The following is a 26,552-nucleotide window of genomic DNA, read 5'->3' on the forward strand; positions in this document are numbered from 1 at the left end:
AAGAGAAGAGAAGAGAAGAGAAGAGAAGAGAAGAGAAGAGAAGAGAAGAGAAGAGAAGAGAAGAGAAGAGAAGAGAAGAGAAGAGAAGAGAAGAGTCTACCGTGAGCTGTGAGTGGTGTCTTGGCTTCAGTCTCACTTACCTTGGGTTCACTGCATCTCTGAGGCCAGGAAGCAGCCAATGAGTCGTGAAAGCACACACTACCATCATCATCGATACTCACACGTGGGAGCAAAGTCTAACAAACCATGAGGTTTTCAGGACCCACCCCTACTGCAAAGTTTCATGTAACTGTAGGTAGGCACACCTAAATTTCATTTCATGAAAGGCTTAAAGGTGAAGAAGTAGATCCCTAAGGCTCAAGAACTCTCAAAGGAGCCTTATTTTAGTCAACAGAATTCCACGTATCAGTATCTACTGTGCCTATGCCCCATCCCTACCAGGACTGATGTGAAGCAAACCCGATCGAAACCTATCAATATAGTCCACTCTTTCCAAGATGGAGTTCCAACGGGCTGCCTTGGGGACTTCTGACTGCTGTCATTTATTAAAGGCCTGTTGTGTTTCAGACGTCAGAGGCACGGCTGACTTCCAGACACAGGGTAAAGGAGAAGATAAATCGGTACATTTTTCTTCCAAAATTGCCCCTTCAAAGCTTGCCGAGGAGTGGGGAGGCTTTCTCAGTGGCTGATGGTCTGTGCTGGATGGGACTGGCTGGAGGGCTCTGCTCCTGGGGTGGCATCCTTAAAATGCCGGGACAAGAAGTGGGTTTGGCATCTTCCTATGCACTCCATTTCCTTGACTTCTGTCTGGGTCCCCGAGGTAACCCCTCGGCTAAGGTACAAATTCTTTGGGATGTCAGGAAAGAAAGGGCTACTGTGTGGCTGTTTTGGGGAGAATGTTAGACAGTGATAGGTAGGTGTCCCAGCTGTGAGGATACGAGCAAAGCCAAGGGGCCTCAGGGAGTCACTATGGTGCTGTTGGAAGAATTCTAGAGCAGCGTCTACCCGTCCTCATAAGGACTCAAAGGCAAGCCAAAGTCGGAGTCTATCACGTTCACGCTGGGGAACCAGTGAGTTATTTACTAGGTCCACTTATAAAGCTTGGGTGAGGGGTTATGGGCAGGAGGGCAGGAGACCCCAAAGTAGCAGTACTAGAAAGTCTACATCCGGGCTGAGTGGGATAGCCCGGATGTTCCATAGCCACACAGATGGAACATCTTTTTAATCAACCTCCTCTGTGCGCCAGCACCTCCTACCCATTCCTGCAGACTGCTAGCAATAGGGTAGAATTGCATATAAATGACCGAGAAAAGGTAGCTGGAATCTCAGGTGAGGGTCCAACGACTCTCTCTATCTCCTCTTCAAAGGGGAAAATGTCAACAGTCAACAATCCCAGTGATGACAGACTGAGCCATATAGGAGGAGTTTGGGGTGGTCCTATTCTCAGGTTCCTTACAGCCCCAAATCTTGCAAAGCAGACATGAATAGTACTCTCCCTACGTGAGTGTCTGAATTCAGCAAACTCGTTTACTGCATTCAAAAGGCAAACAGGTCCGCCTGTGAGCCACAGCGTCAGTTTCAAGCTGGGGTGGGGCTGGGGGGAAATCCACCAATGGCATCCTGCACACCTTGGAAGGGCTCTGAGATTGTCAGGCTGGAAGCCCCTCCCCTTTTCCCATCATCCTGTTACCCATTAGCTGTTTAGTGCCTGACAAATGACCAGGTTGGGGGCAGGTTCCCCATGGACCAGTACTGAGAGGACTCCGTCTGCACCTCCAGCAACGATCTTCTCCCTCAGCAGCTCCTGTAACAGGTCAAACTCCAGGACAATGTTCTCCTTGGAGTAGCTACCTGCTGTGATCCCTCCTGTGGCCAGTGAGAGAGTTCCTATCCAGGGAGAGTGGCCTGATGCTCCATCCAACAGACTACGCAGAGTTGGGAGAGAGGACCATTGTCAGTGACCGGGACTTAATGACCACAGTAATGAGACCGGCATCAAGCCTCTGTGTGCCAGGAGCACTGCTGGGCCATAGCCTTCTGCAGCATTTCCTAGGAGCCCCACGGCTGCCCCAGACTGAAGGTACAACTTTCTGTTCCCATTTCTTGGAGAATAAGCTGAGTCTGCAGGACTGTTTGCCTTGTACTCATGAGGGCCTGAGTTCAAATTCTCAGAAGGCTCATGAAGAGCCAAGTGTGATGGCACCTGCTTGCAATGCCAGTACTGCAGAGGTCGAGACAGGCGACGCTGGAGAAGGATCTGACAAAGACACTTGGCATTGACCTCTGACTACACACACACACACAAACACACACACACACACACACATGTATATGTATATATACACACACATACACACAAACACATACATACACATATATACCACACATACAAATATATACATACATATATACATCACACACACACATGCACATAAACACATACACACATACCACACACACACCACACCATACACACACATACATCACATATACCATATGTGCACCACACACAAACACACACATAAGTGCATCATGCACACACACACCACAAACACCACACATGCCATACACAAACACACCCTATATGTATCATACACACACATACTACATACCACACACATACACACACATACCACACATATATACCACACAAAAACACATACACACATACACACACACAAAGGCTGGAAGAGATCAGATACCCTGGTCAAGGTCATCCACAGCTAGTAAGTGGCAGAGCCAGGCCTGAAGCCATGACTGTTACTTGAAAGCCCCTTGTTTCTGCCCAGGCATGGCAGCTGGCTTGTTTTGCTTCTGCCAGGACATGTCAGATGGCTTCTGTCCCTCATACTCTCCCTTGGTCAGCTTCTTTGTAGCTTGTAGCATTTGGAACTCACAGGATAAGAACCTCCTTACACTTAAAGGTCCCACAACATGGACGTCACTGGGCAGGCTGTTGCCAAGCTGCTGGTGTTGACTTCGCCTGGAACTGAAGCCCACTTCTAGTCCACTACAGCCCGTGCTAGGAGCTAACACCACCTCAGTTCTTCAAGGACATGAGAACGTCCATTAGGAATTCTCATTCTCAAGCTGGACAGACAGCTTAGCAGTTACGAAGCTTCCTGTCAACCTTAAGGACCTGAGTCTGAATCTCAGCTCATGTAACAAGCCTGGACACAATGCCTATTAACTCCCGCTTCTAGGGATCTGCCATCTTCTCCTGGCATCTACGTGTGCCCCTACCTCATGTACATACAATTACGCACATACACAAATAAATAAAACAAATCTTTTCTTTAAAAAAAACTTCTCATTTCAGCGTGTATGAGAACATTTATGCATGCATCTCGTCCCCTATAGAACAATTTAAAGCCGGGTGTGAACATTTGGGGAATCAACATGTCTTGGTATTTGTCATCTCACTTGAACTTCAAAATAATCCCGTCTCCAATGTATTGTACCACTTTATGAACAGAGAAACCGAAGCCACAGTGAGGTTTTGTGATTTACCCAGGGCACACTAAGGTAAGCAAGGTCTGGACTATTTGCAAAGCCACCTATCACCGTTTGTTGCCTTAAGGGAATAGATTAACAATGCCGGGCACCACCCAGCTCTGTCCCAAGCCCACTCCCTCACCAGGGATCCATACCTTACGAAGATGGGGAAAATTTGCCAGTTACTCCAACAGAAGGCTCATGCGGGCACCCCCATGTGCAAAGTCTACCCAGAAAAGCTTCCCAAAGGGATGGCTGAGAGCTGAGGCCTTAGAAATCAGTTTTAGCTTCCAAGTCTCCAGAAAACATGGAGAACATGGGAACTGTGCCAATAATAATGCCATGTCATATGCCACCTCCACCGTGTCTATGCCCACATGCTGGTGACTTTCTAGACCTGCCTCCCCCCAAAGATGCCAGTGACCTCTCCTGACCCCAGAGAAGATCTACCTGACCTTCAAGGCTCTATCCAAGTTCACCTCCTTTGAAAACTGTCGTGGTCCCCTTACCTTTGTCTGAACAGAACGTCCCCAGTGACACTTCTGTCTACCCTGCACCACCTGTACATCTCTTACCACAGTATATGGTGACTATAAGTTCTCATAAGAGAGTTGCACATGCTGGCTAAAAAAACAGGTCGGGTCATGGTGGGGGGCTCTGTCAGTAAATGTGTGTGCTGCATCACTATGGGGAGTTGAGTTCAGATGCCCAGCACCCACATAAACAGCCAGACACTATGACATCACCTATAGTCTCAGCCCTGGAAAGGAGAAAGCAGGAAGATCCTGGAGCTTGCTGGCTGGCTAGCCTCGCTGAAACAGTGAGTTCCTGGTTCATGTAGAGACACTGCCTCAAACAATATGGTGGAGGGCGATTGAGGAAGACACATGTGTCAACCTCTGGCTTGCACATATATAAGCATACAAGTCTACACTCACAAAAGCACAGCCCCCACACAAATGTGTACATGTGACATATACACAAAGGAAGAGAAAAAGAGAGGGAGGGGGGAAGGAAGGAGAAAGACAGGTAGACTTGCTTTGTAGTCAGCAGGCTGCTCGCACCAACATTACTCTTGTGTGACTCAGATACGCTGCCTGGGTCATCTCAGTTCAAAATCACGCTGGCTATAAGCACTGGGGTCAGGATTTAAATGGAACTACTTACTCCTCATATACAGCAGGTCCCTGTCCCACCTAAGCACTCAGTAAACACCAATGCCATGGTTATCCTGGTCACTCATTGTCTTCCGTCTACCACAGTGGCTTTGTGATACCAGTTAGCTCGAGGCCTGCCACCTAGCAGGTGGTGTCCCATAACAGATATAGCCATTGAGTCAACTGTTTCCATTTTTACTGATGGACAAGGGAAAAGATGGGTCCACGGTCCTACAAGATGTGGGAGGCAGAACAGCCTAGAGATGTGGAATTCTCAACTGGGCCCCTAGAACATTCTGAGGGCACCAAGCAAAGTGTTTCCACAGATGGATGACATGTCTCTCGAATCTGATGACAAGGCCCCGGGGCTGCCTCCCAGCCCTCAGGGTCTGTTCTTGCCGAATAATGAGACCTAAATATCAGCAAGCTAGCTACGAATGATGGATGGAAGGAAAAATCTAAAACTTCATGGAGGGCCTATTGGGAGGCAGCTGGCTCCCTTTCCTCACGAGGATGAGACATTCAATGTCGCAGATGGGCTTTGTATCTTTGAGGTAGGAGCTACTGGTATCAGGTATATGGGGGCACAGGTCTCAAGGGGTGAAAACGCGTGAGGAACAAAAACCTAGATTTCTCTCTTTTTTTTTTCTTGAAAAGCCAAGATTCTGACTTTAACCAGAGCCTCTTTAAAATGGTTCTGTTGCCATTCCCAAGAGAGATTACACGTGAGCAGGAGAGGTTTGCCACCGACATGCTGGATGTCAGTATGTTGTGTGGGTGTGTGCTGTCCATGTGTGTACAAGGGCACACATGGAAATGCATGTGTGTTGGCCAGATGATAACCTGCAGTGACATCCCTCAGATTCTGTTTACCTCGTTTTTGCAGAAAGGGTCACCCATTGGCCTAGAGATCACCAAATAGGTTAGGCTGGCTGGTTAGAATTTACCTATCTCTACCTCTCCAAAGCTGGGGTTACAGGTTCATACCAGGCACTTGGCTTATTAGAAATATTCATTTTTTAGTTATGTGGATGTATGTGCATATGTGTATGCATGTCTTGTGTGTGTGTGTGTGTATGTGTATGAATGGTGTGTGTGTGTGTGTGTGTGTATGCACATGCACACCTGTGCTCATCCTCAGAGGCCAGGGAACAAAGCCAAGTCCTCTAAAGCTGGGGTTATAGGTGGTTGTGAGCCACCTAGTTGGGTGCTGGGAACCTAACTCACGTTCTCTGGGGAGAGGTGCAAGCCCCCTTGACTGCTGAGTCATCTCTCCAACCCCTCGGCTCTCTCTCTTTTTTAAAAATAATGCTGGATCTGTGAATCAAAATTAGTCCTTCCAGACTAAGCCATTTCCCCAGCCCTCAATTTTAACACAACAATTTAATATTCACAGGTGATATCGATCGAGCCCTTAGCATGCACACATATGTGGTAGATTTAGAATGGGGATTCACAGGCACTGACCCACTCTGGTTGTAGATGGTTGCATGGCAGCTGCACTGCACAGACAAGAAAATATCTGTGATGGGATCCAACATGACCACATCCCGGAAATTGATGGAGCAGGTGTCTGCACCCAGCTAAAGGGCTGGAGTCATCCGCCAAGGTCATTAGCATGCAGGATCCTCGAGAGACTAAGAGGCACAAAGAGGGAGTTCTCACTTCCACAGTAGCTCAGGAGACCACTGAGTGACCCAACATGTGGGCCACGCTGTCCCCTGGACGTGTAAGAGGCAGCCCGGCCAGCCCCTTAGGAGCAGGCTGCACAGTTAATAGCTGTTTGATGGACACCCACCACTATATTACAAATGGTTGGGAGCAAAATAAATGCAAATGAGCAGGCGAGGGCAGAGAACCGGCCTTCCCCTGTGTACCCTGCCGCATTGAAATGTCCCGGTTCTGTCCTTAGCTTCATATTTCATGCAGAAGGCAACCCCGAGATCGTGCCTCCAAGAAACCCTAGGGAGGGCAGTCAGGATGACAAATGGACCCTCCAGCCCCCCTGTATCTCAGAAATGCCAAGCGCCGAGGGTGAGGAGCTGAACTACCTGAGCGAGCCAGGGCCACCAGCTTCAGAGGCTGATTTGTGAGCAGAAGGACTCTGCCCTCACCCCTATTTACATGGCTCGGAGCACAGAAACTCTGGGAAGATTTAATGTTTTAATTTGGGTATCTGGCTCGCCCTTTCCTTTTTATTTATTTATTTATTTATTTATTTATTTTTCATTTTCAAATCACCAATTTTGTGAACCAAATTGAGCCATGCACCCTAGGCCGGGGGTGGGGGTGGGGTGGGGTACGGTGGGGTGGGGTTCCCTCGCTCCACTTTCCTGTTTCCCAGAACAGGTTCATGGTGATACAGAAAAGATGTGTCTGGGGCTGAGGAGATGGCTCGGTGCGTAGGAGGGTTTGCCTCAGAGAGCATTGAGGGCCGGAGTTCAAGTCCCCAGCTGTTGTGTGCAAAGCTGGGCAAGGCTGCACGTACCTCTGACCTCAGCACTGGGGGCAGACACAACACTGAACATAGCAGGTGCTTGGTGCAGGGAGGGACCCTGTCTCAAGACAATGAGGAGGAGAATGCTAGAGGAAGACATTTTATATCCTGCCACACTCGTGTGCATGCACGCCACACACACACACACACACACACACACACACACAAGCATCTATGCTGTTATTTGACTTTTTCAGAGCTGGCAGAAAGGACCTCTGTATCTACACAGACATCACTTGGAGAAGCATAGGGCCTCAGGGATGGCTGATCCCAGCACTCTGTGGGTCAGCTGGCTCATTTGACCCTGTTAGCCTCAGTTTCTTCAACTGTGAAGTCACATGCCTGTGTCCCTTCTCTGAAACAGACACAACCCACCTGAGTGGTTTGCACCAGGACTACCACACTGTCCACATATATCTCTAGCCAAGTTCCAAGGCCTATGGCATCTCTGGCTAAGCCAGGGAAGGCTATATTCTCCCAGTGAAACAACCTGAATTCTCTAAAATAGCTGTGGAAGTGGAGCTCACTGGGCGGTAATAGCACTCACACTGAGAAGGGGATCACGGTGGACAAAACTTCAGAGGGGTCTGTCTTTACCCACGACACTCATGTTGGGTGACTCAGTGTCCCATCTCCTGTGATGCTTGACACTGAGAGCCAACTTCACCGGTGCTAGAGTCACCTAGGAGTCGTGCCACGAGGCACAGCTGTAAGGGGCTACCTGCGTCAGCCTCCATGTGTCTGTGTGTGTGTGTGGGGGGGGGGTATGTTTTTTTATTGAGTTAATTGAGATATGAAGACACACCTTAATCATGGGCAGTACCATCCTATGGCCTTGGATTCTGGACCCACTGCCTCATGCTCTTCCCACCATGATGAACTGTGCCCCAAAACCGTGAGCCCAATTAAACCCTTCCTCAATATACTCACTTCTGTCAGTTATTCTGTTCACAGCGAAGTAACCAGTGCCCCTTCCCCACAGCCATCTGGGAAGTCTTTAAGGATCAAAGGAAGTCGGGGCGACACATCCCATCCCTTGGTCAGACTGTCAGTATCACAAGCCACTGTGGAAGTGAGATAGCCCCCTTTGCTCTTCTTTAGGCTGAAGGTGTCAGAGTTGGGGTTAGAATCCAGGTCTTGAGTTCCACTTTGTGTCCTCCCCTCTTTGGCTTTCCTTCACCTGTCTTTGGGTACCTCAACTGCCCAGGTATCCCTTGTGTTCAGTACAGCACCTGCCAATCACACTGCGTCCTCCAATATTAATTGCATGAAAATACAAAGAGATAGTTGCAGCCTCTTCCCTCAGTGCCCCAAGGATGCCAAACACTTGGGGACATTCTTGAATGACATTTACAGGGGACATATCGAGCACTGGGCCCTGGGCTTGGCACATCACAGCCCTCTAATTTAGTTTTACGGAAGCATTAAAAGGCCAGGGCTCCCTCTGAGGAAACGGAGGCTTCTGTTGGTAAAGCCATGAGCCTGTCTCCTCCCACTAAGAAACATGAAGAGCTGGGCCAGGTAAGGGACAGGGATCCATGTCCCGTGTTTGGAATGCTGAACTCCTCTGTGACAACACACTTCTTAGTTGGAGGACATGATTACCACAGACTCAGCAGAGACCCTTCCTAGGAGCTGTCATTTCCCAACATCACCCCAAATGGAACCTAAATAATGAGGCTGACTCTAGCTATCATTGTTGTTGCTGTTTGAGCGGACGGTGCATGTGCATGCAGCATGTGCAGGACAGGAGGTAGCCTTGCCTATTATTCCTCAGACACCCCCACCTTGTTTATTTGAGACAGGCTCTGTCATTGGGATCTAGGCTTTCCACTGAGGCATGGCTGGCTGGCTGTCAAGGCCCAGGGGTCTTCTTCTTGTCTGTCTCTACCTCACCAGTGCTGGGATTCGGTGCATACCCCACTATGCCCAGCTTGTCATGTGGATGCTGGAGATCACCCTGAGGCCCCATTCTTGCACAGCAAGCCTTTACCAACTGCCATTCCCAGTCCCCCTAAACTTTTTGTTTTCTTTGATGACCAGCTTGCGTGTGACAGAAAACAGGGAGTCCTCCTAAGCAGGTCGTGTTCGATTCCACACGAATTGGCACTTTCTCCCTCTGAACACCTAAATCCGTTGCAGGAACTGCTTTGCCGACATGCCTCACAGACAGTCCTCCTGGCTAGGCCTGGCCCTGGGATGACTACACCCTACCTGAGCACTCCTCTCCAACAAGGTGTGTCTGCGGAGTGGCATTCTCTTGCCTGGGCTGTTCCCTCCCAAGTGCTGGGGAACCCAGCAGCAAAAGACCAAACACAAAGGAAGAAAAATGAAAGCTATTTAAGAGGCTCTTCCAGGTGATCTTAATTGCAGGTGATAAACCATTGTTAAAAGGAAGGTTTATTATAAGAAAGCCCGGACCTGCTTCTGGTGTCTATGGAAGAATGGAGAAACGGTTTTGTAAATGCCATTCCTCTCATAAATCGGAGTGTGCTGTGGAGATTAAGGCCATTATATAGCATGGGCATAAACGAGAGAATGTGGTGATGGATGGCATGCTTGAGGGGACTGAGGGCAGAGCTGGAGACGGGGCAGGATGATGCCAGTTAGGGATGGCAATTGGCCAATCAAATCACATTGCTGGAAATCTAGTCTGGGGCGCCAGTCCTGTTATTCTGATGGTAACTGGTGTTTTCCTGTCTACACACCAACAGGGCACTCTGCAGAAAAATTTGCAGGCCTTCTCTTAAAGCCATGAGCTCAAATCCCAGAGGAATCAGATCATGCCACGGTGAGGCAGAGGCAGGCTCAAGAGACAAGAATCATTTTAACATCGAGAAGAGATGCAGAATTCTAGGATGGCAGCCCCCAACATCCAGGGCACATGGTAGACTCCTGACTGTGACCCCATGTTACTGTCATACATGGAGCTGTGCATGTGTCCAATTGCATCTGCTGCAGCACTCTAAGATCCAAAGGCCACGGGGATTGTGGGTGGCCAGAGAGAGCAACAGGAAGTCCAAACCCTTGTATTTCCGATGTACAGCTTGGGGAGAGAAAAGGTCATTTTGTGGTTTCCTTCTCTGTGTGCATTTCATGGATGTCTGTGCTCACGTATGTGTGTGTGTGTGTGTGTGTGTGTGTGTTCATGTGGGTGTGTTGAAGATGTGAGTGTTCACATGAGTTCAGGTACTCTCATATGCTTGGTTGTACATGCACACACTTGCACATACTCACTCCTGGAGGCAGTTTTGAACCTCAGGTGTCATTTCTTAGGCGTCATCTTGACTTTTGAGACAAGGTCTTTTCATTGGCCCAGAGCTTGCTAAACATCTCAGTGGTCTGTCCACTCAGTCAATGGGCTCCACAGCCTAATTCTGTCTCTCCTAGAACTGCGATTACAAGAATACAGTACCATTCTGGGACTTGAACCTAGTTCCTTATGAGCACACAGCAAGCACTTTACTAACTGAGCCATTTCCCCAGCCCCTGTGATTTCTCAAATACACGCTGATGCAGAAATAGCAAAGATGGTGGTAGCAATGTCATCCCAGGATATAAACACAGAGCAAATGCCTGGCTAATATTTAAACTCCTGGAAAGTAGCCCCTGGCTAATACTGCTAGCATGAGCTTGCTCAGCAGGGAAGGGTCACTTTCTGGAAATAGTCTGTAACACATGATTTGTCTCCTCTGAATTCAACCCTGCCCGTCTCTGAGGGTTGAGCTTCTCAGAACCTCAGCCTTCTGTTGGTTCACATCAAAGACTGCTGGCTGGTTTGCTACCCGAACCACCAATGGGCTCTTTCCAGAAGCTCCAGCTTGATCATGGGCTGGGTCCAGGTGCATTAGGAAGCAGGGAGAGCCAATAGGCTACCAGGGGATGCAGGGATCCTTCTACAAGCAAGGCTCTTACGTCTCACAGAAGCATCATGCGAAGGCCTATGTTTTGGAGTAAAGATAAGTAACCGTGTCTTTGAAAGACAGAAGTGAACTAGAGAAGTAAAGTATTTCCTTTAAAAGGAGATGGCTTGGAGTTCAACAATGGGTGCACCGTTGATAACAGACTTCCACCCAATGAGTCTCAGTCCACGGGGCATGCTGAATGCCATTCCATCCAACCAGGAGCTCCCAAGTCAAGAATTCTTTCGTCCCCCACAGGGGACATCTGGTAACATCTGAAGACTTTAGGGCTGTCATTATTGAGGAAGGCATCTGGGACCTTGATAACAGAGACTCTGGGGGACCTGGAGCATTTCCTTGGAGAGACAGTGACAAGAAAGAAGAGTGGATTTGGTAACTTACCTGCTTCTATCCCCACAACACATAGGGAATATAAACTTGCACACACTGAGACCTCAGAGCTCCACATTGGGAGTCCCCATACCCTGAATCTCTGGGTGGTGGTGATGTGTGATGCAGAAGACCTTGTCCTTTGGGAAATTCATCACCACATGGAAGCCACTGGAATCAGCAGACATCCCCCCAGTGACTTGACCTGGTTATCAATCTCTAGCCCCTGACCAGAGGCTGTGGGCAAGCCAGAGCACAGGTCAAAGATTATAGAAAAGATGTAGGAAGGATGTCCATGTCATGGCCTCTCGCTAGACATTGAGGACAGGGCACCATCTTGAGAGATGCTGTGACCATCTTGCTGCCTAGCTTTAACTGCCAACGTCAGGCCACCTAGAATCATCTGTGAGGAGAGTCTCAATGAAGGGTGGTCTATGCTGAGCTGGCCTGTGGTCCTGTCAGTGGAAGACCCTCTCGAGTTAATTGATTCAGGAAGACCCACCCCATTGTGGGCGGCACCATTATGAACTGTATCAATAGAGAAGTCAAGTGAAGCACAAGCAAGCAACAAGCACACACACATTCGTTTCTCTTGGCCTCCAACTGGGAGCAAGGGCTGACCACCTTGTAGGACCAGAAAAAAGCCCAGTAAAGTGGGTGAACATATTGATTAAAAGAATCGATAAACACAGAACCCTGGGGCCCAGGTCTCCTCAGCAACATTCATCCCTCTTTGACCCCAGCTCTGTCCAGGGTGAGGATCAGAATTCTCTACAGTTGATCCTGCCGTCCAGAGAATTCCAAGTGGAAAGGATAGAAAAACAAATGAAACAAAAAGAAAAGAAAGAAAAACATGGATTCAACCATGTTCCAAATTACATATTATATTATATATGTATATAATATACATATTATGGGCATACATATATGTATATACATATATATTAAATATGCAATATATTATACACATATGTAATAATATGTATGTATATATGTGTATCTAATCACAATACCATTTTAAAACAAATACAGTATGTTCAACCATTGCTTTTTTCCTTAATTTCAAGTTCATCAAGGCAATTGAAGATATTCAAGGTTGTTTGTTGTAGTTGACAAGAGGCTCAGCCTCAGGCAAGAGGATAGTGTGAGTGGGAAGCTCATTCCAAAAGCTGTTGGTACGCCTGCCTTGAGAGATATCTGCATTGTTTCTTGCTTCCTTAACGGACAAAGGACTTTTAAAAAAGATAATTCTACATTTAAGCCCTGTATCTCCCCACCATTGCTCCCCCTAGCACTATGATTTATTTGAATTGGTTTATATCAACTGTACAAAATGCAGGGATTCATGGTGACACAGCACACACGTTGATCACCCTCAGTCTGCATGACCTTCTCTGGCCCCCCTCGCCCTCCCTTCTTACTCCATAATCTCCTCTCTATTTTTATATAGATCCTACATATGGGAAAAAGGCATGTAACAGACAAATGCCCTTTATAGAAAGCATTTACATTAGGAAGTAAGAAGGAACCTAAAGCGGGGTCCTAGAGTATGCCCTCAACAGTTGAGTTCTTTTGACACAGGGTCTCACTGCGCATGCAGCCCAGCCTGGACTTGAACAGTCTGTCCTTAGACCTCAGATCCTCAGGAGCTGGGCCTAAGTCTCTCTCCATGATCTTTCTCTAGCTAAGAAGGTCCCATGTCATCGCTGTAATCGGCTGCTCAATGCCATCCTATGAAGCAATTGTATTGTTTACTAATCTATCATGGCCAGTTTCAGGTGACATTAATGTGTTTCCATTCTGGTCTTACCACATGTCACGGCTGTCACAGCCATCAGGGCAGCCTCTGTGCTGTCAATGCCTTGTATGTTTCCCCATTATAGGCCTAGACCTTTATTATAAAAAGTAATTATGTTTCCGAGTCAGCCACACCTACCAGGCTGAGAGATAACTTGCCTGTACCATATTAGATCTGTGGTTTCTAAGCCTGTGAGCCCAATCTCCCAAGACAGACAGAGAAGGAAGACAAAAGAGGAAGGGGAGGCAGTGGACAAAAGCCGGCCCATCCTGGGGGTGGGGTGTCGTCAGGCAGCCACAGCGAAGTGTGCTCATCCTTCTAGTGAGGGAGGCGGCTCCGAGGTCAGCAGGACCTGCCTTCCAACCCATCTGTTCTCTTGTCAGCTGGCCACTTTGGGAAGCTTGGAGCAAGAAAAGCAGCTAAATCTTTAGAAATCCCAGTTTCTCAAAGTCAGAAAAGGATGATCTGGAAGTGTGTGTGTGTGTGTGCACATGTGTATGGTATAAGAGTATGTGTAGTATATGTGTGTGTGTGCATATGTGGTGTGAGAATATATGTATGGGGTGTGTGTGTGTGGTTTGTCTGCTTGATGTGTGTGAAAGCATGTGTGTTTATGTGTGTGTGGTTTGAGTGTGTGTGCATATATGCATGTCCATGTGTGTTATATGTGGTATATGTGTGTATATGCATATGTGCATGTGTGGTATGAGAATATGTGTGTGTGCTGTGAGTGTCTGTGTGTGTGCTGTGAGGTATATGTGTGTGTGAGTGTGTGATGTATCTGCTTGATTTGTGTGAATGCATTTGTGGGAGGTATGTGTGTGTGAATATGTGTGTGTGAGTGCGTGCAGATGGAGTCCAGAGGTCCACGTTAGGTGTCTTCCTCAATTGTTCTCCCCTCCACCTTACTCATTTTGTTTGTTGTTGAGACAGGGTCTCTCACTGATTCAAAGCTCATTGATTCCGCTAGGCTTGTGGTCCAGCAACCCCAGGGAGCCTCCTGTCTCCACCTCATGCAGTGCTGAGTCTCAGGTGTTGGCTACTACGCCTACTTTTCTGCATGGTTTGTAGGGAACAAACTCAGGTTCTTATGCCTACACAGCAAGCACTTTGCTGACTGAGTCATCTCCACAGCTTCTTCACAAGGTGCTTTAAAGGATGAATGGAGACTTACAAATAAAGGGCTCAGAGCAGGGCTTACACTGTGATATAGCAGCACTCAGTTAAAAAGAACCAAAGAGTCTCAGGATGTTTAATGTAACAAGTAGATTAATCCCACACATCTGCAGGTCAATACTGTCCGTCCATCTGTCCATATATTCATTCACCCATCCACCTAAGCCATCCGTCTACCCACCCATTTAGCCATTTGCCTGTCAATCCATTAATCTATCCTTCTACCTATCCATCCATCCCATCCATCCATCCATCCATCCATCCATCCATCCATCCCATCCATCCATCCATCCATCCATCCATAACCTGCTTGTCCATCTATCTTCTTACTCATCATCCTTCCATCCATCCACCCATTCACTCAACATATATTTACTGAGCTCTTCTATGTGTCAGGCAGAGTTCTAGGAAGCAGGAGGAAACAGACAAGACGGCTGTCCATCCTAGACTCGGTCAATCTAAGATGACCCTCACCTGAGGTCACATCTGGGGATAATTTTGACTAAAGAGACATGTGGCAACATTTTTGGTTATCACAGCTGGAGTGTGGAGAGGATAGAGCGCACCCTACAATGCACAGAAAGGCTCAGTGACAAGGAGCTGTCATGACCAGATGACAGCTCTGTGGATGTGGACCCCGGGGCAATGGTCTATGAGAAGTTGATTGGTCCAATGCTGAGCATGTTTGGGGGCTATGAGAATTTTCTGAGGCTATAAAGGGAGAAGCAGAGGGAAAGGAAGTTCTGGTTGGAGGGAGAGTAAGAGTACCCCACATTCCAGTTTTGCTTAGAACATCCCTTCCCAAGATACAGAAAGCACACATGGTCTAAGGATTCAGAAGCCCCAAATCCAAGTCCCTAAGCTTTCTCTCCATTGCTGACCCTGGAGATGCTAAGCTCACAAGCAGTTACCCCAGCTGCCTCCCTGTTGGCAGCTTCTCTTCCTCGGGGAGAGGCCCCAGCCTTAGGTAGCACCAGCTGAGAGCTCCAGGGTCTCTCAATGGAGCCAGGCTAAGGATGCTTCCTGCTAAGGTGGCATCTAGGGAGGACACACAGGCCTGAATAGCAAGAGGGCCTGTTGGCTTGATGCTGGCCTGGTTTGTGGTAGCAGACTGACCCTAGGCACCCAAGTGTTGTCTGACTGAGGGCAGAGACACTGGAGCCAGATCTTGGCCCTGTAACGGCTGTATGTTCTTTGGCAAGCACCATGCCGTCTCTATGCCTCGGTTTTCCCTGTATGTGAAATGGATACTATCAAGGCACCTGTTTGTTAGGTCACTACAAGGACCCGTGGTGGCCATAAGATTCATTAACACATAGTACCTGATATTGTCACCATCTTGGTCATTATCATGTCACTACAGACAAAGGGCTTTACCTCTTTGAGACATGGTCTCCTTTACTCAAGACTAGGCGTATATGCTGCCCCCATGCTGGGCCTGGGATTCATGTAGTATACATGCTATTACTATTTCCTTCAAACTGTGGCAAAGGCATTGAGCTGAGTTCTTGTGCGCAACCACAGTAAAATATTCAAGAAGGAGAGAGCACATGCTTTAAGGAGGTCCTGGAACACCGAGGGCTTTGTTACATACCTCAGAGGTGTGCTCAGAAAGCCACAATGACATGTCAGAAGGTGAATGGAACATCTGAGCCCTGGGCTGGCTTCCTTCCAGAGGCCACGTGGCTCGTAACAGACGACTCATGTGCTTCGAACATTTGGTACAGCTGAGGCAATATTGAGAGAGGAAGGCCTTGCCCTCTCTTCATGGGTCCCTAAGCATGTGGTGGGATAGAAGGGGACAGGGACTAGAGAGAGAGTGGAGCATCCCCTTGGCAACTAATCTCTGTCCTCCAGCCTGACAGTATGGTCTAGAAGCCTGTGACAAACTCCAGTGTGAGGGTCCTCATTGATCAGAGGGGGAAGGGGTCAAGGGCTTTTCAGGAGCCCGACCCAGCGGTCTAGCACCACCTCAACAAAGCCACCAGAATAAATTTAGAACCAATGATTTCCTTTTACACAGAAGCCACCTGCTTGAACAGTTGCTGTTGCCAAACTCAACTCAGACTCCATCCAGCTTCTTTCATGTCTGCGGGGGCTGAGGATTCTGAGGGGGAAGCAGGAAGACCCGCAGAGCACAGCCTGCATGCCACCGCTCAGAGCTGAGGTTCATCAAATGAGCAAGATCATTTAGGTCTCGTGCAGCCTCACAGGGTAGAAGCAGCATTCTGAGCCCGGGTCTTCCAGCAGCTTCTGTGCTAGAGAGGTGGTCCCAGCTAGGGAGTACAGGGATGGTAGTTTGGATCTGTGGGGATGTACTCTGCCGCTGCGGATGGCCACCCTGTAGCTTTAGGGATGCTGTCTCTTCTTAGAGGATTCTACTTGAACCTGCTAACCTGCACCATGGGGCATCAACATGCTGAGATGTACTGGTGGCACCTGTGTCATTCCCCAGATGTCAGCTGCCCTGATATCCAACCCAAACAATATGGGCTAATTCGTATTTGAAAGATCACTTAACACCCAGCTCCCTGGACCTACCAGACAGAATGAGTTCCCGGCTTGTCTGATCTATGTGGAGTGTGCATGTACATGCAAGCATGGGTGTGCATGTGGAGCCAAGGACCATAGTTCAAGTAGACCAGTGTGGAGCACACAAGGCTTGCCATGAGACTAGGCTCTTGCAACCACAAGAATGGAAAGAGGTGATGGATTTGGGCCCTTTGAACTCTGACCACAGCCAATGTATGTGTCCTTCTAATCCACGTGGGTTGTTAGAACTTCCCAACAAGTATAATTCAATGCTGAAATCATACTAGGCATAGCTTAATTCTGAGTCTTTTATGATTAGAGAGCTTTAAAGTTGAGAATGCGGTGGTACATACATATGCGTATGCATGCAAATACGCATTCACAGGCACACACATATACACGCACGGAGTTGGGGGAGAATCTACTGCTAGGAACCTTTCAATGGTTTGGTCTTAAAGGTATGGAATCCAAGTAGATGCCCTTATTCCCTTCTCTGTTGCTCTGATAAAACACTGACCAAAAGCAACTGAGAGAGGGAAGAGTTTGTTTGGCTTATGGATTACAGTTTATAGCAAGGGAAGCCAGGGCAGAAGAACAAGGCAGGGACCCAGAGGCAGGAACTGATGCAGAGATCAGGGAGTAACGCTGCTAACTGGCTTGCTTCTGGGCTCATGCTCAAATATCTTTATTATGTAGCATAGGGTTTGTACCGCCCATGGTAGGTTGGCCTTCCCTAAGTCAATTCTCAATTAAGCAAGTGCCCCACCCCCCCAGACATGCCCACAGACCAATCCCATGGAGGAAATTCCCCAAATGAGGCTCCTTCTCCCCAGATATAGCAAATTGACAATCAAAATTAGCCACACAATAAGCAAGTCCCCTGACATGGGCTGCTAACCAGACTTAGCATAAGAAGTCATCTCTTAAGGTCAGCCATATGATGGGGATGAAAAGGACAAAGGACAGGGACATCCCTATCACCCCATATTACACAGGAGTGACTACCAGATGAATACATAAAATACCCAGTGAATGTTTCCGAGGCCCTGAGTTTGACCTTCTGTGCTCCATGAGCCTTACAGGGTGGGCAGGCAGACTTCCAGTGAGCAATTCTCACCTGCCAAGCCCATGTGCTACATACTCCCTGGCAGCTAGGAAGTCACAAATTAGGGCCTATGAGATCCCTAAAAGGTGCCATTGGGATTGGGGAGTTAGGGGAAGGGTGTGGAGATGCAGGCCACCACACACCAAGATGATATGCAGTTAGTCTCATGGTATGAAAACCAGGTCAACTAGGACTTCTGGCCTGACATCAAACCAGTTCTGGACAGCCACAAACAATCAGGAAACAAACACAGTATTATGAAATGAATCAGAATCTCGACTCCAGGGACCCTCCCGAGGCATCTTTAAAGACAGTGGAAAGATAGTAAATGATAGCCAATCAATAACTAATTTCTACCACCCCATCCTCATGTGTAAGTAATCTTTTGGTGACTCCACGCAGTAATTTTTAGGAGGAGCCGTAAAGCCCCGCCTTTCGGGTTAGGCCAAAGGCATGGTCCTTCATCCCACTGCGGAGGTAGAGTGAGGGGCCTTGGAGATGTCGCCACACGCCTGGGTTCCACCCTCTCTGCCATTTGGAAATCCCCTCTTTCAAAGCAAATAAGATAGGAGCAGAAGCAGAAAGAACAGGAAAGCCAGTGCCAAAAGACAGAAGTTATTTTGCAGAGCAACAGTGTCTAGCATCTCCGCGGAGTCCCTGCACACATCACTCCTAAGGTAGTGCAAACTTTCCAAAGAGTTTTCAGTGTTTTGTAAAGAGGAGATGCCAGGACCCGGGCAGCTATCTATTGTAGTGATCAGAGAAGGAGATACAATCTGTGTGTAGCTATGAAGATTTATAAACATGGAGACCGATCCTTCCCATCTCCCCCTTTTAATAACTGCAGCAGCCAGGGACTGCTTCCCCATCCCTGGCACCAAAGGAAGACTTTCTGTACCTTGCCAGTGGGGGGCAGGGGAGAGGGTCCAGTTAATCAAACGTTCTCCTCGTACAAGCATGAGCATCGGAGTTCAGAGCCCCACCATCCATGGAAAAAAAGCTGAGCTCAGCAGCGTGAGCCTGTAATCCCAGCACTGGGAGGGCAGAGACTGGAAGGTAGGCAGGGAATGACTGAGGAAAACACCTTCTCCACAGGCACACAGGTACACACACCCCAAATAAACAATAAACTCAAGGCGGTGAGCATCCATCCTAATGGGTGTAAGCATGTTATGGTCTATACAGTTAACACCTATTTAAATTGGGTGTAATGGCTCTTAATTGTTTTATTCTATGCACTGCAAAGCAGCCAATTGAATCTAATATTAGTCATTCATCAGATAAAACATTTTCAGAGAAGCAAACTGCTATATTTTGCCTTCAAAGAACAGCAAGCATTTTAAATACACTTTCCCAGAGCTGGGTACCCCGAGGAAAGTGCTTTAGAAATGCTACTTCAAACGACCCCCTTTCCACAAGATAAACTGAAACAAATGCTTAGCTCTGTATTTTTTTTTAAACACCAAGCCTCCTTCTGTCCACCTGTCAAAACCAGTTGTGACCCCATCAACTCAAGAGGTGGCCTCTGGGGCTGTGAAATGCACCACCCAGCACAGATGCCCTTGGCGAGGCTGGCCTACAGTTCTCCTTAGGATTATCCAACTCACTTGCAACAGGAGAGAGGCGATGGGCCCACTGCCAAGAGCTCTTTCAACAGAAATTCCGAAAGAAGATCCTGCGAAGTGCCGAGAGCCCAGATTTCCAGCAGTTCACTTTCTAGATTCTGTTACATAGCAACCATGCCCGCTCACACAGGGTACCCAGCGAGTTAATATTTTGTTTAAACGACACTCGGTCTTAACCCTCTAGGAAAACCCAAGTTTGCCTCGTCACAGGCACCAACCCAGTGGTCTCGTCTGTCACAAAATACCCAGCAAAGACTTGATACGCTTCCTTTATTCATTTCCAAAAAGAAATTTAAAAAATTGAAAATGGATCTAACAGTCTCTTGCGGGGGGGGGGGGGGGACACCAGGACGTAAAAGGTGGCATTTTCCTGAAATCACTTGTGGTAATATTGTTAAAGGCATACTAGCATGCTCTCAATGTCCATAATGTACTTTAGCTAAAAGTGACTTATATAGTTGTATTTTGAAAGATAAATACTCATTGCGTTCAAAAATCTCAGTTTGCAAAGTGACGACATAACTGCACTAGGCATTCTTAGGGTCTGGTCCCCTTGAGTGGTACCAGCGCAGGCAAACAAGAATCACAGGAGCAACCCTAACCTGAAAGAACAGAAAGCCCCAAGACTCCCAGCTTGCCCGCATCTCTCTGGTGCCAGGTCAGGAGTGACGGAAGGAAGGCAGCCAGCCATACCTGAAAATTAGCTCGCAACAACTCCAGGATCCCCTTTAGGAACATAATAGAAGCCACAGCAAAAGAAGTAACCAGACCCGCTCTGCTGAGGGCTTCTTGAAAAATAGTGTTTAGAGACCCCAAAGGGAGGGGACAAATGAAAGCCAAACCTCACAAAGACGAAATTGCGCTCTCTCTCTCTCTCTCTCTCTCTCTCTCTCTCTCTCTCTCTCTCTTCAGGACTGAGATGCTATTATAGATAAGTGAATGCCCAGGAAGCTTATTCAGGAGTCTCTCTCTTTTTTCCCCACCTGCCTCATTCACATAAAGTCAAACTAACTTAGATGGGTATGCGACCCACAGGTGAGCTCAAGTCAAAACCCATTAACGTGCTTTCTGATGATACAGTCACCAAGGGCCCATGGTAAGGGTTCTGAAAACCATCAGCAGAGCTGACAGGAACAACCCAGACCCTCCTCCTCTGTCCTCCTATTACCTACCCATTGCCAGCCATGGGCATGGGCACAGGGCAGGTGCAAAGTTCCCACGGGCACAGGGAGCTGCTGGTGTTGTGTGTTTTTAAAGATACTGAGTGATCCCAAAGCCACTTCCATGTCTGCAGGCATGAGCCTCTTAGGAGGAAAAAAGGAAAAGAAAAAACACCCCCTGTTGCACCTCCCCAACCATTTAGTCATAAGGATGCCAGCCTTTCGATTTTCAAGTGAAGTGCACCAGCAGGGCACACTGGCTTCCATAGCACGCCCAGTCCACAGCGCAACCCGCACTCAGATGAAAGCCACTTAACTTTCCCCTGTCTGAGGAACAGCTGGATGGTGGGAATATCCATTCGGTGTCCCTTTTTTACGGCTCTTGCTTCTCAGCAAAATGCCAGCTCTTTGCTACTTCTGGAACGCCAGAACACTCTCTGCTGACAAAAATCAAAGCATTATCCTGGGGCCAGCCTGCATCTCCCTTCTCTCTCTCACCTACGGTTCTTTCTCACAGGAGGATGACATAACCAGGGCTGGCTGAGGAGAGCAACCAGATGCCAACCTTGAAACCTTGTAGCAAACACCAGAGCGATTCCACAGCCTCACCATTACATCATGGCCAAATTGCATCCCCGGGTTCCTAAAGACTTCCAACAGGCTTCGGAAGTACCAAGTTAGGGTCTGACTTAAGAATTCACAGAACTGCAGATCTGGAAGCTAAGAGTCTCACAGAGCAAAGACATACCTTCCTAAGAAGGTAAGGCTAAACCAGACAGATGCCTTCAGTGAAGGCATCCGGGTTGTCAAAACAGAGCCAGAAAATCAATCCGAACCCCTGAACACTCCCACTCCCAGTGACATATTTATACAAGTGGTCCTCTTGGACTGGAGGTTTTTGTTTTTTTTTTTTTTTTTCTCTCTGCCCTATCTTTAGGATTTTAGCAGTTTAGTTTACAATTCAAATGGTTTGAATAAGCAGCGGTATTGATTCTTAAAAGCGATTTGGGGTGAGGGGGGCGCATCCTGAAAAGCTTGCTTTGGCTTTTGCTCCCAACTCTCAGAAAACACCACACGTGGCAGGGCCACCTTACTTCACACCTTTAACCCTTGCTAGGGGTTCAGAAATGTCATCTCTCAATGTCAGCACCGGCCAGCTGTCTTCCCCCCCCCCCTTCGTCTAAACTGCAGAGGGGGTCCTTTAAACGGGGGCTCCTAGCAACCTACCATTCAAGCCTCTACTTCTCCAGACAGCCATCAATCAACCTTTGGGCTCTGTGATTTCCCCCTGGGAAGGGCTCTTCCCCATAGAGCTGCTGGAAATGTAAAACTCTCTGCAGACCCAAGCATCCACACCACAGCCTGCACCATCTCAAGACTGGAGAAAATAAACTCCAGATGCAACCCAGCCAAGGGGCTTGGCGTCCGTGGAGAAAAGTGCATGCAAGCCTACTTCCCTTGGGCAGCAGAGCCCAGAGATCCCTCCTGGGGAATCATTTCAGAGGCCTTTGGAACTGGAGGGCTGGTTTGGGGGGGGGGGTGAGGGGAGCAGACTTTGGGGGAGAGGGCACAAAAAGTTTGCCGCGGCGCTGGGGTCTGTGTGCCATCCAAAGGACACTTTCTAGTGCCTGAAAAGGACCGGCCCAGCGGCGCCTAGCTTTAGCGGGCGGGGGGCCAGTGTGACCGTGTGACCCACCGCGCACACTGCACCCGGGTTGGCGTTAATGACAGCCGCTATGGAACTCCCAAACCGGGAAGCAGCGGGTTGACACGGTCAAGCGAAAAGGGTTACGAACCACAATGCAAAGCCATCTCGCGGCGAGCGTGGGGGACACCGCGGGCCCGGCCACCACCGGAACCGGTGAGCGCGCTCTGGGTCCCCGCCCCGGGCGCTGGGCTCTCCCTACCTTGAGCTCCGTGCTGATGGTTTTCCATGGTCGCCACTGCCGAGTCAGCCACCGTCACCGCTGCTGCCGAGGCGCTGGTCGCAGCTCCCGGGCCCGAGCCGGGGCCGCCGCCTCCGCCGCTCAATTCCGCCAGTCTCCGGTTGGTGGCCGTGAGTTCGGCTCGCAGGTTGGTCACCTCCTGGCTGGCCGACTGGACCGCCCCATCGATGCGGAGCGCGAGCTGCTTATTGTCTTCCATCATGCTCAGGATTTTGGCCTGGGGGCGAGAGAGGTGACAAAGAGCTGCATGATGCACGCGGGGGGCGCGTGGCCGGCCGTGGCCCCGGCTCTACCTGTTGGGTCACCACAGCGGCCCGGGTTTCCCCGCGCCCCGACCCCCGGGCACCGGCAAGCGCCGGCTCCTCCGGCGCAGGAATGACAGCGGCGCCTCCAGCCCGAGCCGCGGCGGTGGCGAGGCGGCGCGGGGAGGAGGAGGAAAAAGAGGAGGAGGACGGGAGGAGGAGGAGCAGCCGAGATCGGCAAGACCCCGGCGGGCGGGCGAGCTGCGCGCTGAGGACACCGTGCGCTTCCCGGGCCAGGCACTCTCCGAGTGGAGCCTACCATTCGTGGCTCGCTCGGGAGGGGGCCCTGCAGGGGACCTCGGCGACCTTTCCGGCCTCGTGAGCCCCCCACCTCGGGGACACACCCCCGAGGAGTGGAGGAGGAGGGCGGCGCCCTCATGAGGACGGAGGTGGCACCCCCAAGCGAAGGGTTAGGGGTGCATCCCGGACCCTGGCTGTCCCACTGTCCCCTCCCTGCGGCGGTGGGCAGCCCCGCCCCAGCCAACTACTGCCCTGCTCCGGGCTGGGGTCGCAGAGGAGGAGATGGTGGATGCTTAGAAGAGAGGGGAGCTTGCAAAGGGGGCCCCTTGGAGGGGAGCGTGAGAGGGAAGGCCGGGAGGGGGGGTCTACTGGAGTGAGCTCGGGAGTGGAGTTCTTGTTTTGCTAGTTGCAGGGTTGAAATGCCCAGCGGGAAGCAGAGATGGTGGACAGCGAACCTGCCACCTTCCACCCCCACCTTAGAGCCTGACCTGCGCTCTTCTTCCTCAGCCTGGGCCAGTGGTGCCGAGGCCTGCCCGCAGCCCAGAGAGCCAGTGTGCACACCCAGGAATGAGGGCTAGCTTTAACCTGGTCTTAAGCTCTTTGGCTGGCCTGAACGTTAGTGGGAGAAGAGAGCTGAGGCCGGAGGAGGGTTGGAAGGTGTGGTGGGCTTCTTTTTTCTTTTTCTTCCCAGGTAGGAATGTTGAACCTGGCTTTCTTGGTGTACCTACTCCCCCTTCTGAAAAGAATCGAGGTAACCTTAACTTGAATAACCGCCCCCCCCCGCACCCCTCCCCTGGCTCCTTTCTCTCCCAGAGCACACACGGGCTTTGCATTTTTCAGTGGGGCCCTGGATTCCAGCCACCAGACCTTGTTACCATAGCAAGCTTCATTCCATGCAAATCGGAGGCTTTCAAAGAGCCAAGTGTAACCCCTGCCAACAGTGCGCCACCATTCCAGCCCAGGCAACCTGGGGACAGGGACTCTTCACAGAAGCCAAAGAGGTGCTCTGGGTGACATACTCAGCCTCCACGTTCAAGAGCGCTTATTGGAAGTTCACAAGAACTAAGCTGAACATGCATGCATGAGGTGTTGGTGTGTGTGGTTGATTCTGTAGGGTAAAAAGTACTAGGCCTGTTTTAGGAGGGAAACAGGCACTGATAAAGTTTAGCAATCCCTCAAGTCCACAGAAATCAGATGGTGCAGGGGTTGGGCATAAATAATCCCATGATGCCCGTTAATTCCACGTGTGTTCAGTAAACTTGTTGTTGTCGAGACAGGGTGTCGTAGTCAGGGTTTCTATTGCTGCATTGAAACACCAGGACCAAGGAGTGAGTTGGGGAGGAAAGGGTTTACTCAGCTTACACTTCCACATTGCTGTTCATCACCAAAGGAAGTCAGGACTGGAACCCACACAGGGCAGGAACCTGGAGGCAGGAGTTGATGCAGAGACCATGGAGGTGCTGCTTCCTGGCTTGCTTCCCCTGGCTTGCTCAGCTTGCTTTCTTATAGAACTCAGGACCTCGAGCCCAGGAATGACACTACTCACAATGCTGTGGGCCTTTCCCCTTTGATCACTAATTGAGAAAATGCCTTACAGCTGGATCTCATGGAGGCACTTCCTCAAGGGAGGCTCCTTTCTCTGTGATAATCCCAGCTTGACACAAACTTGACACACAAAACCAGCCAGTACACAGGGTCTTTCCAACTCCTGATATAGTGGAGAATGACCTTGAACTTGTGATTCTTCTGCCTTCCTCACTTTGCAGGACAGTGCTAGGCTTAACAGGCATGCGACATCACAATACTTAGTTTATTTGGTATTGAGATCAAACCCTATGGGCTTGGACCATGCTAGACAAACACTACCAACTGAATTACAACCCCATTGACTTCTTTTATGCAGAACCATAAAAGTATACTGTTGCCCTGACCCTCTCCCTGTGGGCAAGCTTTTGCAAGAGGAGAGGACACTCTTAGATGGCAGAGCACAGGGCACAGGGCATAGTTTTTCTCTAATTTGCTCGGTGCAGGGATTGCACCTTTGACCTTGGCCCCCTTTTAGCTCAGCTTTGACCAAGCAGATGGACGGAGGCCTTCGGAGATGCTGTGTATGCTTAATGCCAGGTTCAGTTCAGACCTTTTGGAAGTAACTGGAGGCATCTAACAGCAAGGCTTTGTGAAGCCTCTAAAAGGCTGACGTCACAGGAAAACCCAGGTCAGCAATCCTTTAAAAAGTTAAAGGTGGTATAATGTCCCTTAATCTCAGGCCCCATGAAGTAGAGGCAGGAGGATCGCTGCCAGTTTGAGGCCGTTCTGGTCTACACAGGGAGTGCTAGGTCACCAGCCGTGGCTGCATAGTAAGACACTGTCTCGAAAGAATTAAAAAAAATAAACCAATAAATTAATTAAGTTAAAGAAAGAGAAAGGTTAAATGTGGAATTATTATGTAACCCAGCAAATCCACTGTAAACAACCTGAAGCAAAACTTCAGGAACGGCAGAAATGGTGTCAATGTTCTTAGTGACGGTTTCTACCATAGTTAGAAGGTGGAGAGAGCTCAGCTGCCCGTCAACAGATGAAGAACGAAGGCTAGCTATCTGTTCAGTGTGCTATTATTCACCCATGGCGAGGAGTGAAGGACAGACATTCCCTATAACCACGAGACCCCAAAACACTGCTCAGACACAAAAGCTCACACAATGTATGACACTGTTTATATGAGGATCAAGGGGATGTGAGCCTAGGGAGACAGAAGGCAGACAGGAGGCTGAGAGAGCAGAGCCTGAGGAAGGAGCTGCTTTCTGGGTTATTTTCAGAGTTTTCTCGGGTATGCAGGGTGATGAAGGTGTCACAGACAGTGGCTGTGTTTGCATGAAGGCTAAATATCGTCAACTTGCTTGTGTTAGAATGGTGGATATCATGCTATATGAATTTTGAAGGCATAAAATATAAAGCATGTATTGGTGGTAGGGGTGCCCCAGGAGTAAACTCAACCAAAAAAGAAGAGCATCTGCACTCAGAAGATGGTGGTGGTGGCAGCAGTGGTGATGGTGGTGGTAGTAGTGTTGATGGTGGTGGTGATGGTGATGGTGGTGATGGTGGTAATGGTGGTGGTGATGGTGGTGATGATGATGGTGGTGATGGTAGTGATGGTAGTGGTGGTGGAGGTGGGGGTGGTGATGGTGGTGGTAGTAGTGTTGATGGTGGTGGTGATGGTGATGGTGGTG

General features: G+C 49.2%; 1 protein-coding gene and 1 long non-coding RNA gene across 3 annotated transcripts in view; both read right to left on the minus strand.

Annotated features, from left to right (window-relative positions):
- LOC110292438 overlaps positions 1-4,145 on the minus strand; it is a 5,451-nt gene extending 1,306 nt beyond the window's left edge. The window contains exon 1 of the long non-coding RNA XR_002377714.2: positions 4,005-4,145. This is a non-coding gene — a long non-coding RNA (uncharacterized LOC110292438). The remainder of the gene's footprint in view (positions 1-4,004) is intronic.
- Kazn (kazrin, periplakin interacting protein) overlaps positions 1-26,552 on the minus strand; it is a 978,630-nt gene that overhangs the window by 347,631 nt on the left and 604,447 nt on the right. For both annotated transcript variants that reach the window (XM_021159743.2, XM_029476248.1), the window contains exon 3: positions 22,745-23,000. In XM_021159743.2, the coding sequence (XP_021015402.2) occupies positions 22,745-23,000 (256 nt within the window). The remainder of the gene's footprint in view (positions 1-22,744; positions 23,001-26,552) is intronic.

Source organism: Mus caroli, chromosome 4, assembly GCF_900094665.2.
Source record: "Mus caroli chromosome 4, CAROLI_EIJ_v1.1, whole genome shotgun sequence".
NCBI lineage: Eukaryota > Metazoa > Chordata > Mammalia > Rodentia > Muridae > Mus > Mus caroli.